At 36.3% G+C, this 12,520-nt stretch overlaps 1 protein-coding gene across 3 annotated transcripts in view; it reads left to right on the top strand.

The window, feature by feature from the left end:
* Positions 1-12,520, top strand: part of GRID2 (glutamate ionotropic receptor delta type subunit 2) — a 1,729,520-nt gene that overhangs the window by 921,534 nt on the left and 795,466 nt on the right. For all 3 annotated transcript variants that reach the window (XM_088836035.1, XM_088836036.1, XM_055434840.2), the window contains one exon: positions 4,739-4,944. In XM_088836035.1, the coding sequence (XP_088692161.1) occupies positions 4,739-4,944 (206 nt within the window). The remainder of the gene's footprint in view (positions 1-4,738; positions 4,945-12,520) is intronic.

Here is a 12,520-nt window from a genome sequence, read left to right as displayed (position 1 = left end):
GGGACTATTATTAAAAACAATAGCACCTACCATGTTTTAGGCTTCCCTGATGGTTCAGTGGTAAAGAATCTGCCTGCAATGCAGGATACCTGGGTTTGATTCCTGAGTCAGGAAGATCCCCTGGAGAATGGGATGACTACCCATGCAGTATTTTTGCCTGGAGAATTCCATGAACAGAGGAGCCTTTTGGTGTTTCAAAGGGTTGAACAAGACTGAGTGACTAACACATGCACACCATGTTTTAGACTTTACACTGGATTCCCATGCAGACACGCACACATATCACCACCCTCACTAATTAATCTTTCAAGACATTTATAAGACAACTATTTATTCATTTATAGATGAGAATTTAAAAATTTTTTTTTTATTTTTATTGGAGGCTACTTATTTTACAATATTATATTGGTTGGTTTTGCTATACATTGACATGAATCCGCCCCGGGTATACATGAGTTCCCCCTCCCGAACCCCCTCCCACCTCCCTCCTCCCCTTATCCTTCCTCTGGGTCATCCCCGCATACCAGCCCCGAGCATCCTGTAACATGCATCGACCCTGAACTGGAGATTCGTTTCACATATGATAATATACATATTTCAATGCCATTCTCCCAAACCATCACACCCTCACCCTCTCCCACAGAGTCCCAAAGACTGTTCTATACATCTGTGTCTCTTTTGCTGTCTCGTATACAGGGTTATTATTTGCATCTTTCTAAATTCCATATATATGCGTTAGTATACTGTATTGGTATTTTTCTTTCTGGCTTACTTCACTCTGTATAATAGGCTCTAGTTTCATCCACCTCATTAGAACTGGTTCAAATGCATTCTTTTTAATGGCTGAGTAATACTCCATTGTGTATATGTACCAAAGCTTTCTTATCCATTCGTCTGCAGATGGACATCTAGGTTGCTTCCATGTCCTGGCTATTATAAACAGTGCTGCAATGAACATTGGAGTACATGTCTCTTTCAATTCTGGTTTTCTCGGTGTGTATGCCCAGGAGTGCGATTGCTGGATCATATGGCAGTTCTATTTCCAGTTTTTTGAGGAATCTCCACACTGTTCTCCATAGTGGCTGTACTAGTTGGCATTCCCACCAACAGTGTAAGAGGGTTCCCTTCTCTCCACATCCTCTCCAGCATTTCTTGCATGTAGACTTTTGGATAGCAGCCATTCTGACTGGTGTGAAATGGTATCTCACTGTGGTTTTGATTTGCATTTCTCTGATTATGAGGGATGTTGAGCATTTTTTCATGTGTTTGTTAGCCATCTTTATGTCTTCTTTGGAGAAATGTCTGTTTAGTTCTTTGGCCCATTTTTTGATTGGGTCATTTATTTTTCTGGAATTGAGCTGCAGGAGCTGCTTGTATATTTTGGAGATTAATCCTTTATCAGTTGCTTCATTTGCTATTATTTCCTCCGATTCTGAAGGCTGTCTTTTCACCTTGCTTATAGTTTCCTTTGCTGTGCAGAAGCTTTTGCTTTTAATTAGGTCCCATTTGTTTATTTTTGCTTTTATTTCCAATATTCTGGGAGGTGGGTCTTGGAGGATCCTGCTGTGATTTATGTCGGAGAGTGTTTTGCCTACGTTCTCCTCTACAAGTTTTACAGACTCTGGTCTTACATTTAGCTCTCTAATCCATTTTGAGTTTATTTTGGTGTATGGTGTTAGGAAGTGTTCTAGTTTCATTCTTTTACAAGTGGCTGACCAGTTTTCCCAGCACCACTTGTTAAAGAGACTGTCTTTTCTCCATTTTATATTCTTGTCTCCTTTGTCAAAGATAAGGTGTCCATTTTATACTCATTTATCTAGGCAGTGATAACTAGACTTACAGACTAAGGACACAGAGAAATAATAGAAATATTCTATCACATCACTTTTCTGGCCAAATAACAGTACACATATTACTTAATTTCTGGTCAAACATAAGAGGTAAAAAAGTCATACTGTTTTAAATGAAGGGAAAGTCATTTTCAAGCTGAATTGGAATCACGTTAAATCATTCTCAGACTGCTTTTCATTCTACACACATAGCCCATCATTTACTTAGATCCTCTACTTAAAACTTTTCAAGAGATTAAAACTGCATTTAAGATAAAGTCAAAACCTCTTTCTGGGTCTCACCAGGATCCACCTCACCTGACCTTCTTTCTCCACACATCTTCAAATAAATCTCCCCTCCTCCTTGGTCACTGGGCTGCAGCTATGCACGAATCCTTTAGGTACTTTACACACAAGCTCTTCATCGCCTCGGGGCATCTTCCCAGGCTGTTGTCCTCTCATCTTGTCTGCTTGCTTGAGCAGTGTCTTCTCATCATTTAGATCACAAGTTAAACACCACTTTTCCAGAGGAAAGTTCTTTGAGTATTCTAACTAAAATAGAGCCTCCTCCCCACCCTGTCAGTCTCTACCAGCACACCTTGTTTCCTTCCAAGCACTTCGTGTGAGTTGTATGTGCTAGTTTGTTTACTTGTCTGTTGCCTATCTCAATATAGGGAAGGGTATTCACTGTTGAATTCTGAACACACAGGATTGGTCACTATATTCAATAATTTTTTGGAAACAATTTTCTTTTCCTCAAAACTGAGAGTGTAAGTGCTCTGAAGCCTTATGGTCTGGTGTTTTCTGAACATCTCTATTCCAGTGCATTTTTGGTTTTGTCTGTCGTATTTATGTGCACAGTTAAGTGATTCAAACTGAAGAAATAATAACTCGTAATTCAAAATCAAGGATCTGCACTGACACATATTTTAAAGGCATATTTGTTATGAGTTGGGGCCCAGTCTTCTGCATTTTTCATAAGATTTTCAAGAGATTATGATTCACAGCAAAGTTTGAGGGGGCCTGCCTGAGTGTGAACATAGTCCTGTTATGTATCTACCTGTATCTGCTAAATTTCATTGGACCTAACCCTTTGTTTAATCCATGCTTGAAGTTCTTACATCCTTAGGAACTTTCTGACCTGGATATTTAATGAATACATAATACCGTTATTATTCAGACTCTTTTATCTCTTGTTCTGCTCTAGATGAGGCTTTATTCTTTTAAGCTACTGCAATGCTGACATCCTGGATTTATAATTTAATTAGGAATAAGGAATCTAAGGTAGAATTTATGCAGTTATCTATTCTGAAGAGTTTGAGAGTCATCAGATAACTGTACATATAATGTTCATAGTAATCGTTTTAAAATAAAGCTAATCATAAGAAGAAAGCAAAATTTTAAATTATTAGTTTTTAACTTGCAAATATAAATTTTGGTTTTGAACAAATGTTAGTTTCCATATCTATGACTTTGTTTTCTTATTCTGTTGGCTTGTGACTTTCAATTGCTAATGTATTGAAAAACATGATCTTATTATTGCTCTTAAGAGATAAATTTTAGATGCATACACAGTAAAGAGTTTTAAGATATAGTCCATTAATAATAAGCAGCTTACAATCCCATTCACTTCTTATCTTTCACTGTTTCACTTTTCACATTTTATGTCATGGGCATATACAGAAAAATGTACAGTGTTTTATAGTCAAAGCAAATGTACTATATTAAGATTATATTGTGCCAGCACACATCACATTTTTATATTTGGATTGATAAACATCCAATCATATTTATCAATGTATAGATACATTCTATAAATAGTCAATGTGGTACTAGGAAAAAAATATTTGTGACATTTCAGGCACTTGGTACTTAAATATACATCAAAATACAAATTTATAAATATTTTATTTAGATTGTATTTTACCATCCTTATTTAGGTTATAAAATGAATACAAAGCTTTATTTGATAATCTTTCAGAAATTCTCTTATTTGGGGATGAGTGTGTGAGTATTTTGTTAAAAATTCATGTTTTACACACAAAGTACATTCCATGTACTCCTGGGAGTGGCGGCGGGGAAGAATCTCTACCAAGTTGGCAGTATTTGAGCAAAGGAGGTAGTGAAGTGTGACATGAAAGTCACTCAGTCTTGTCTGACTCTGTGACTCTATGGACAGTAGCCTGCCAGGCTCCTCTGTCCATGGGATTCTGCAGGCAACAATACTGGAGTGGGCTGCCATTTTCTTCTCCAGGGGAACTTCCCAACTCAGGGATCAAACCTCGGTCTCCTGCTTTGCAGGCAGATTCTTTACTGTCTGAACCACCAGGGAAGCCCAAGGAGGTAGTAGTATTCATTAAACAAGCAAACAGTTAGCTGTTCTATTTGCGACCTGAGATCCTTTGACGATAACCTCTCAAAACCCTCTTTCAATTAAGACTGAAAATGTCAAGTTGACTGATATCATTGCCCATTTTAAGAAACAGTAGTAATCTTGATTCAGATTCATCAGCCATTAAATTATATTCATGTTTTGCCTGAGGTTAGGATCACTCTTTTAATATGGAGGAAAAAATAAAGAATGTAATTTCTTATCTCACATTTGCTTTAGGGAAGTAAGGATCTTCACCAACCGCCTCCCTCTATGTTGTTCTAACATTTTCCAGAGGTAAGATCATTTAGAAAGCTCAGTGAAGTGAAATTAATTTTTAAAATAACAATACATTTTTCATCTAAACACATTAAATTCTACTCAACCTTAACCGTATCTGAGAGTTCCATCAGCTACTCCATTAGTAGTTTAAACAGCCTACAATATTGAACAATAAATTATATTGATATAAGTGAAATAGATTTTATCTCCCTTCCGTGCTTTAATTCACACGTTGATGGGCTTTTGATGTTCCTAGATATCCGTGGAATCCAGGAGTTTCTGGACAAAGTGTCTCAGCAGGGGATGGATGTTGCACTTCAGAAGGTGGAAAACAACATCAATAAGATGATCACCACGCTCTTTGACACCATGAGAATAGAGGAATTGAATCGCTATCGAGACACTCTTAGGCGAGCCATCCTTGTTATGAATCCTGCCACAGCCAAATCCTTCATTACTGAGGTAAGTGAAAATTGTCATGGACTGGGAATAGGGTTTAAAAATTAAATGTTTCAGAATAGATCCCACAGAGGAGATGAAAATTAAGAGCAGTGTGAGGGAATTAACTACACAACTCTCATTAGCACTAATTGAGGTAGCACAGTGAATTCCTTGTTCATCACATTTACCCCATACTGTCCAGTTAATTGCTAAGAATGCTTTGTATTTATATGTATTTAGGCACCTATCCAGGATGACTTTAAGAATTCTCTTGGGGATTTAAAAGTGCTGCTTACCTGAATGGATTTCACAAATTGTCTAATATTGATACTTAAATTTTATATGCAAGTTAAAATTTTACTTCTGAGAAAAGATTTACTTGAGTTTAAGCTGTTTTTGCCTGAACATGATTCCTATTATGGAAACATACAACAGAGTCTTCTCCTCTATATTCAGAACTCTGTAGCAAGACAAATAATTGAAACTGTCTGAAACTCTGCAAAGTGATGACCATTGTGCATTTTATGGTGCTGGAATGTCAAAATTTTAATTGTATCTGTACCTTTGGCTCAGAGAAGGCAATGGCACCCCACTCCAGAACTCTTGCCTGGAAAATCCCATGGACAGAGGAGCCTGCTAGGCTGCAATCTGTGGGGTCACTGAGAGTCGGACACAACTGAGCGACTTCACTTTCAATTTTCACTTTCCACTTTCATGCATTGGAGAAGGAAATGGCAACTCACTCCAGTATTCTTGCCTGGAGAATCCCAGGGACGGGGGAGTCTGGTGGGCTGTCGTCTATGGGGTCGCGCAGAGTCAGACACGACTAAAGTGACTTAGCAGCAGCAGCAGAAGTACCTTTGGCTAAAGCTCTGAAACTTTGTAAAAATACAGTTGAGACTATTCAGTCTCTATATTCTAAAATCTTTGCTATTGCCTTAAAAAATGTTATTGTCAAGTAATTTTTGTGATCACATTTTTAACTGTATATACTGCTGAAATTAGTCATGATGTTACATACTTTCACATGGATTTTATTATTAGTTTTAAATTTTTGGGCGACTTTATTTCACTAATACAGTTTTCTTCACTTCTCCAATATGTTTTCTTTAGCTCCCAAAGTACTGCTGTAAAGCCTCCAAATTAAGAATATGTTAGAAGTTCTTTGACACTCTATAATATAATTGGTATCAGAGAACTTGAAGCAGAATATAAATCACTAAGAAGAATAAAACTTGGAAAATATCTTTTTTATTTTTAATAGAAAACTTTGTTATTCAGTTTAAGATCAAATATAGAACTTTGACCTTCCTAGGTCTAGCAAGTAACTCAGAGAGTCTCATTGAACCGCTAAATGTTTCCCCAATAGAAAGAGTATTTCCAATTTTACAAGAGTTTGTTCTTTCCTTCAAGAAACACAAAATCTGCTAGAAGGCTGAAGGCAAATATGTAAGGGCATATAATATAAATTAGAATCTTAAAATTATAATAAATAAGGTTGAAGTATCTACGATCACTTTTGGTTGGGAAGATCAGAGAAGGCTTCACTGAGAGGGCATGTTTGAACCAGACTCAGTGCCATGAGTACTAATTCACAAAAGAGAAATGGTAGTCAATACACAGGTACAAGACCATTTTGGTCACACTTTGGTCATGTGATGCCCGCAAATTACTTAATAGTTTTGAACTTCCATTTTGTCATCAGTAAAATGGGAATGTTACTGATTTCAACTTATTATATTTGTAATGTAGATTAATGAGATACAATAGGCCTTAAAGGAGTGATTGGACAGCTGGCACCTAGCAGATGCTTAAGAAATGGTAACTTCTAGATCATATTTTCTAGGTGGACATATGTATCTAGTAGTATGTAGTACCTACCTGACACTTAGCAGGTGCCATGGCCCCCTGTTCTTAACTCTGAACTTTGACACTTGTAATAAACTGCTGCTTCCATAATTTTCTCAAGTACATAAATCTATGTTTGTTATTTTCATGAGAGATGTATCTCCCTTCCTCTACCCAACCACCATTTTTCCCACTCATTTATGTAGAGTCTCTGTATATCCATAATCTCTAAACTATGGGCTGGGTTTAAAGTCTCAAGCCTTTATACTTTTCTCTGATCTATACAGTGGTTCCTGTTGCTCCCTTAGCTGTTCCCAAACACTTTGCACCTTGATTCTGCTCTCTCCTGAGTTCTAGAAACATTTCCCACTTAGAGAATAGACTAACCCCTTAAGTCCTAGACAAAACTCATTCAAAAGGCAAGTAGCACCAAATTTAAAAGACAAGCAGCATCAGAGGTCTGGAGGCATACAGAATAGTTACTGACATAGAGGATCACTTATTTAGTGGAGGAGGCAAGCATGTAACTAAATAATAAAATGTTAAAGAAAAGTACTATTATAATGATGGGTAAATGGTGCTCTGGAATTCCATAGGGGAACTCACTAAGTCTGCAGGGAGTCTGGCTGGAGTCGGGAAATGTTTCACAGAGAATTTGCTTTACAAGAGTAATGCAAAATGAATAAGAATGTATTAAGCAGAGAGGGATAGGCAAATGAAACGTCATTGTGTGTGTTTATGTGTGTGTCTGTGTGTGTGTGCATGCTCGTGTGTGTGAGAGAAAGAGGTGGGCAGGGAGATGGACAGAATTTTCAAAAGGACATACAATTGAGGGTTTTATAATGGAAAGCAAAAATCCCTTGGTCTACCTATTTCTCCATCCAGTTATACTTTTCAGAAATAATTTTTTTAGACAAAACAATCATTCGGGTTTACCTGTAAGATCTTTTAAAAAAATATAGCATCTTTAAACAGAAACATGTGTGTGTGAATGTTCAGTCAGTTCAGTCTGTTCAACTCTTCACGACCCTATGGATTGTAGCCTGCCAGGCTCCTCTGTCCATGGAATTCTCCAGGCAAGAATACTAGAGTGGATTGCCATGCTGTCCTCAAGGGAATCTTCCCCACTCAGAGATCGAACAGGGTCTCCTGCGTTGTAGGCAGATTCTTTACCACTGAGGCACTAGGGAAGCCCCAAATAAAAACATTTATAAAACCAAAAAGGTTTGCAAAACCCAAATCCTATGTATCATTTAGTAGCTGCTGCTGCTGCTGCTAAGTCACTTCAGTCGTTTCTGACTCTGTGCAACCCCACAGACGGCAGCCTACGAGGCTCCTCTGTCCCTGGGATTCTCCAGGCAAGACTACTTGCCATTGCCTTCTCCACATCTAGTAGCAATGGATCAATATTTACTAATTCATTGTTCACAGAAATTTATAAAACATAACCTACTCCCATACTTTTCAATTCCCCACTTCACTCCTGCCTGCCAATTGGCTTGGCATTTCCAGGCATCAGAATTGCTAGGACTAGTCAGGATCATCCTCTGCTCAGTTGCTGCCCCTGTGATGGTATCAAATCCTGGCTCCTCCTGCCATGCTTCAGCAGATATCACTACTTCATCGGCTTTTCTTTTTTCAGTTGTTGTTCAGTAGTTAAGTCATGTCCAACTCTTTGCAACCCCAACTACAATCTGCTACCCTTCTCTGTCCTTCAGTATCTCCAGGAGTTTGCTCAAACTCACGTCCATTGAGTCAGTGATGCCATCCAACAATTTCATCCTCTGTTGCCCTCTTATCCTTTTACCCTCCATCGTTTTCAGCATCAGGGTCTTTTCCAGTGAATCAGCTCTTCACATCAGGTGGCCAAAGTATTGGAGTTTCAGCTTCAGCATAAGTCCTTCCAATGAGTATTCAGTGTTGATTTCCTTTAGGATTAACTAGTTTAATCTCCTTGCTGTCTAAGGGACTCACAAGAGTCTTCTCCAGCACCACAATTTGAAAGCATCAATTCTTCAGTGCTAAGCCTTCTTTATCGTCCAACACTCACATCCATACATGACTACTGGAAAACCATAACTTTGACCATATGAACTTTTGTCAGCAAAATAATGCTTCTGCTTTTTAATACAATATTTAGATTTGTCATAGCTTTTCTTCCAAGGAGCAAGCGTTTTTTAATTTCATGGCTTCAGTAACTGTCCACAGTGATTTTGGAGCCCAAAAAATTAAAATCTGTCACTGTTTACATTGTTTCCTCATCTATTTGCCGTGAAGTGATGGGACCAGATACCATGATCTTAGTTTTTTCAATGTTGAGTTTTAAACCAGCTTTTTCACTCTCTCTCTTTCACTCTCATCAAAAGATTATTTATTTCCTCTTTTCTTTCTGCCATTTCAGTAATTTATTTAAAAAAGCACTTTTCAGATGGTTTCTGTCCCTTTTTCTCATGGTTGTTTGTTTATACATCTATTCAATCCCTTATATTTTATTGGAGTTTTGGAAGATATCCCAATTGAATTTCTTCAGTTATAAATTCCAGAATGTTATTTCAGAGTTTTGGAGATTATCAGAAGATACTTTAAAGAGCTGTTGTTATGATTGATAGCATTCCTTATACATTTTAGATCTGTAAAGTACAACATGTAACATTTTGTCCAAATTCTAAATTTACAGTTGAGAAAATTAAAGACCTCCTTAGATGTAATCTGTTCTATTCTCCAACTTCCTCCAGCCATGTTCGAGATCATTGCAACTAGTGCTGATAGTGGATGCTAGGGGATGCACAGAGCTGGAAACTGGTAAAGTAACTTGTCAGCAGGTCAAAGGGGTACATGACTCTCCGGTCCTATGAGATATAGAAATGACTTACAATGGATTACATGATGGATAGAAAAGCAAAGGAAGCTATAAAGGAACTGATGCATTGGAATATTTGGAAAGAGAGAGGATCTAAATATTATGATGAGGTCAAAGAAACAGGTTCAATAAACACTAAAGAGAGAGAGAGAAGAGGAAATGAGAAATTCTGGTCAAAGAGAGGGAAGAGCAGAACTCCCAGCTTCACTGCTTCCTGTATTTTATAAGTTGGCATGGAAAGTTGTTAAAATAGTCAAGGAAAATATCAACTTAAAAATCAAAAGAATGAGTTTTAAAAAAGAAATTGCTCACTTAGCGTTGTCATTTAATTCCTAAGGGGGAAAATGGGCATATCAATTCTGTTTGCATCTTTTTTTCTGTCCCTGGAGCAATTATATGGCATTGAGTTAATCATGCTCCCTTTGAAGTCTTAGAAATTTAATATATTACATGTCTACAATTAGTGCTCCACCTCTCATTCAAGATTTCAAAGCTTTAATAAAAATACTGCAGTTATGTGCTGCTGAGTAAATCAACCTGCTGCGATACTGATGGAAAATTGTTATCACAACGTCCCTGTAACTGTCCTTGAAAGGAATATGGTGAAACAAGAGTGCTCACATGGTTTGATTTAAATATAGATTAGGATGATATTTTGAAAAAATAGTATTTTTTATATAGGAAAAATGTTACTATGGATGTTATGTAATTTAAACCTTTTCCAGAAAGGATACATACATCAGAATTTTTGGATCTTAACTTTTAGTTTTCAGGTTTGAGAAGAAAATTCAATTCTTTGAAATTGAGAAGTTCTGTTACTTAAATGGTAATGAATATCATTGTGTATTTGCATTTTTATTCATATTTTCAGAAGAACCCTACCGTTACATGAAATCTGTTTAATCTGCAATAATAAAAGGGACTTATCTTTTATTCCTTAATCACACTTTATGAAATAGTTTTCATTCGGTTTTACTATATCTCAGAGAACTTTAATCATGTCAAACAACAAAAAGGCAAAGTTACTTCTTCAAATATATAAGCGTCTTGCTAGAAATAAGCCTTTATGATGGTTTAGAAAACAAGTTGTCTCAAGGAATATAGAAAGATTCCTAGTCATCAAAGGAGTACCCTGAATATTCAAATTACTGTGCTAATTATCTAGTAACTAGTCAAATGACACAATTTTTACCAAGAGTAAGAAATTATTTGGAGATATTATACAATGTCCATTTTTTAAGACAAGGCTGATGTAATGATATTAGACAAAGAAACTTGACTATAATTTTTCCCCAAATATATTCCTTGCATGAAAGTCTCTATAATAATACAGTGTTCATAGATGATTGATATGCATTTTTGAAGTACAATTTTTATTTAAATTTAATGTACATAATTATAGTAAATATAACTGTGAAGTGCAACTTAATAAATATCCATGTATCCAGCACCCAAATCAAGAAATAACATAACTAGCATTCCCAGGGAGAAGGCAGTGGCATCCCGCTCCAGTACTCTTGCCTAGAAAATCCCATGGATGGAGGAGCCTGGTAGGCTGCAGTCCATGGGGTCGCGAAGAGTCGGACATGACTGAGCGACTTCACTTTCACTTTTCACTTTCATGCATTGGAGAAGGAAATGGCAACCCACTCCAGTGTTCTTGCCTGGAGAATCCCAGGGACGGGGGAGCCTGGTGGGCTGCCATCTATGGGGTCGCACAGTCGGACACGACTGAAGTGACTTAGCAGCAGCAGCATTCCCAGAGACCCCTCCTGGGCACCACTCTGTTATAACCTTCTTGAAAGTATAACCATTATATTGACTTAAAACACAATAAACTAGTTATGATTTATATTAAACTGTATATGCTTAGAAATATATTAAGTATGTCTTTTGTCTGTGTTCTTTTGCTCACCATTATGTTTATAAGGTTTATCCATGTTGAAATAGGTAGGAAAACTTTATTCATTTTATTGCTCTGAAGTATTTCATTATATAAATATGCCACAGTCTATTTAACTTTTATTGATGATTTTTTTTCAAGTTTTGCTCATTACAATTAGTCGATCTATTCATGTTTTCTTTATATGTATGTATTTTTGTTGGGAATGAAATGTCTAGCTCAAGAGTTATGCACAAATTATGTCACTTATTAATGCTAGCTGACACAACCAGTTTTCCAAAAATTTATACCAATTTTGACTTCTATCAGGAGCAGACAAAAGTATTTCAGTTTTCTACTTCCTCACTAAAACTTGTTATTTTCCTTCTTCTTCATTTTATTTATACTGGTGGATATGTACTAGATTCATATTTTATTTGTCTTCTCATGATAGATGAGTTATTATGTATTTATTGACTTTTTAATATTTTGTGTTATGAAGTGCCTATTCGTCATTTTATTTTCCCCCATGATTATTAGGAACTTTATATACATTGGGGATAAAAGTCCATTGCCAAATATATTTTAAATTCTTTCTCCTATTGACTGTCTTTCCATCCTATATATGGTACATTTTGATGAATAGAATATCTTATTTTTAATGCAGTCCCTTATTAATTTGCTTTCTTTATAGTTAGTGCTTTTTGTCTTTTTTTAAAAGAAAGCTTTCTATTCCAAGATCATGAAGACATATTCTCATTTTTTTTCTAGAAATTTTGTTTTATCATTAACATTCAAATCTGAAGTTCATTTCAAATTGTTTTTAATGGTAGGCGATAGAGAAACACTTATTTGTCACATGTTGTCTGTTATTCATTTCAACATAGGATCAATGTACCTGAATGGAAAATAATGTTAGATTGAATAAAAATGAAGTTAATTAGTGTATATGAAGTATAGGGCCATTATTCCTATACCACATCTTGTGTCTATCATTTTTCTCTCTT

The sequence above is a fragment of the Moschus berezovskii genome, chromosome 5 (assembly GCF_049115385.1).
Source record: "Moschus berezovskii isolate FMDL1 chromosome 5, NW_MosBer_1.0, whole genome shotgun sequence".
Lineage (NCBI taxonomy): Eukaryota > Metazoa > Chordata > Mammalia > Artiodactyla > Moschidae > Moschus > Moschus berezovskii.
The sequence above is the reverse complement of the archived record's forward strand: the minus strand, read 5'-3'. Positions and strand labels throughout refer to the sequence as shown.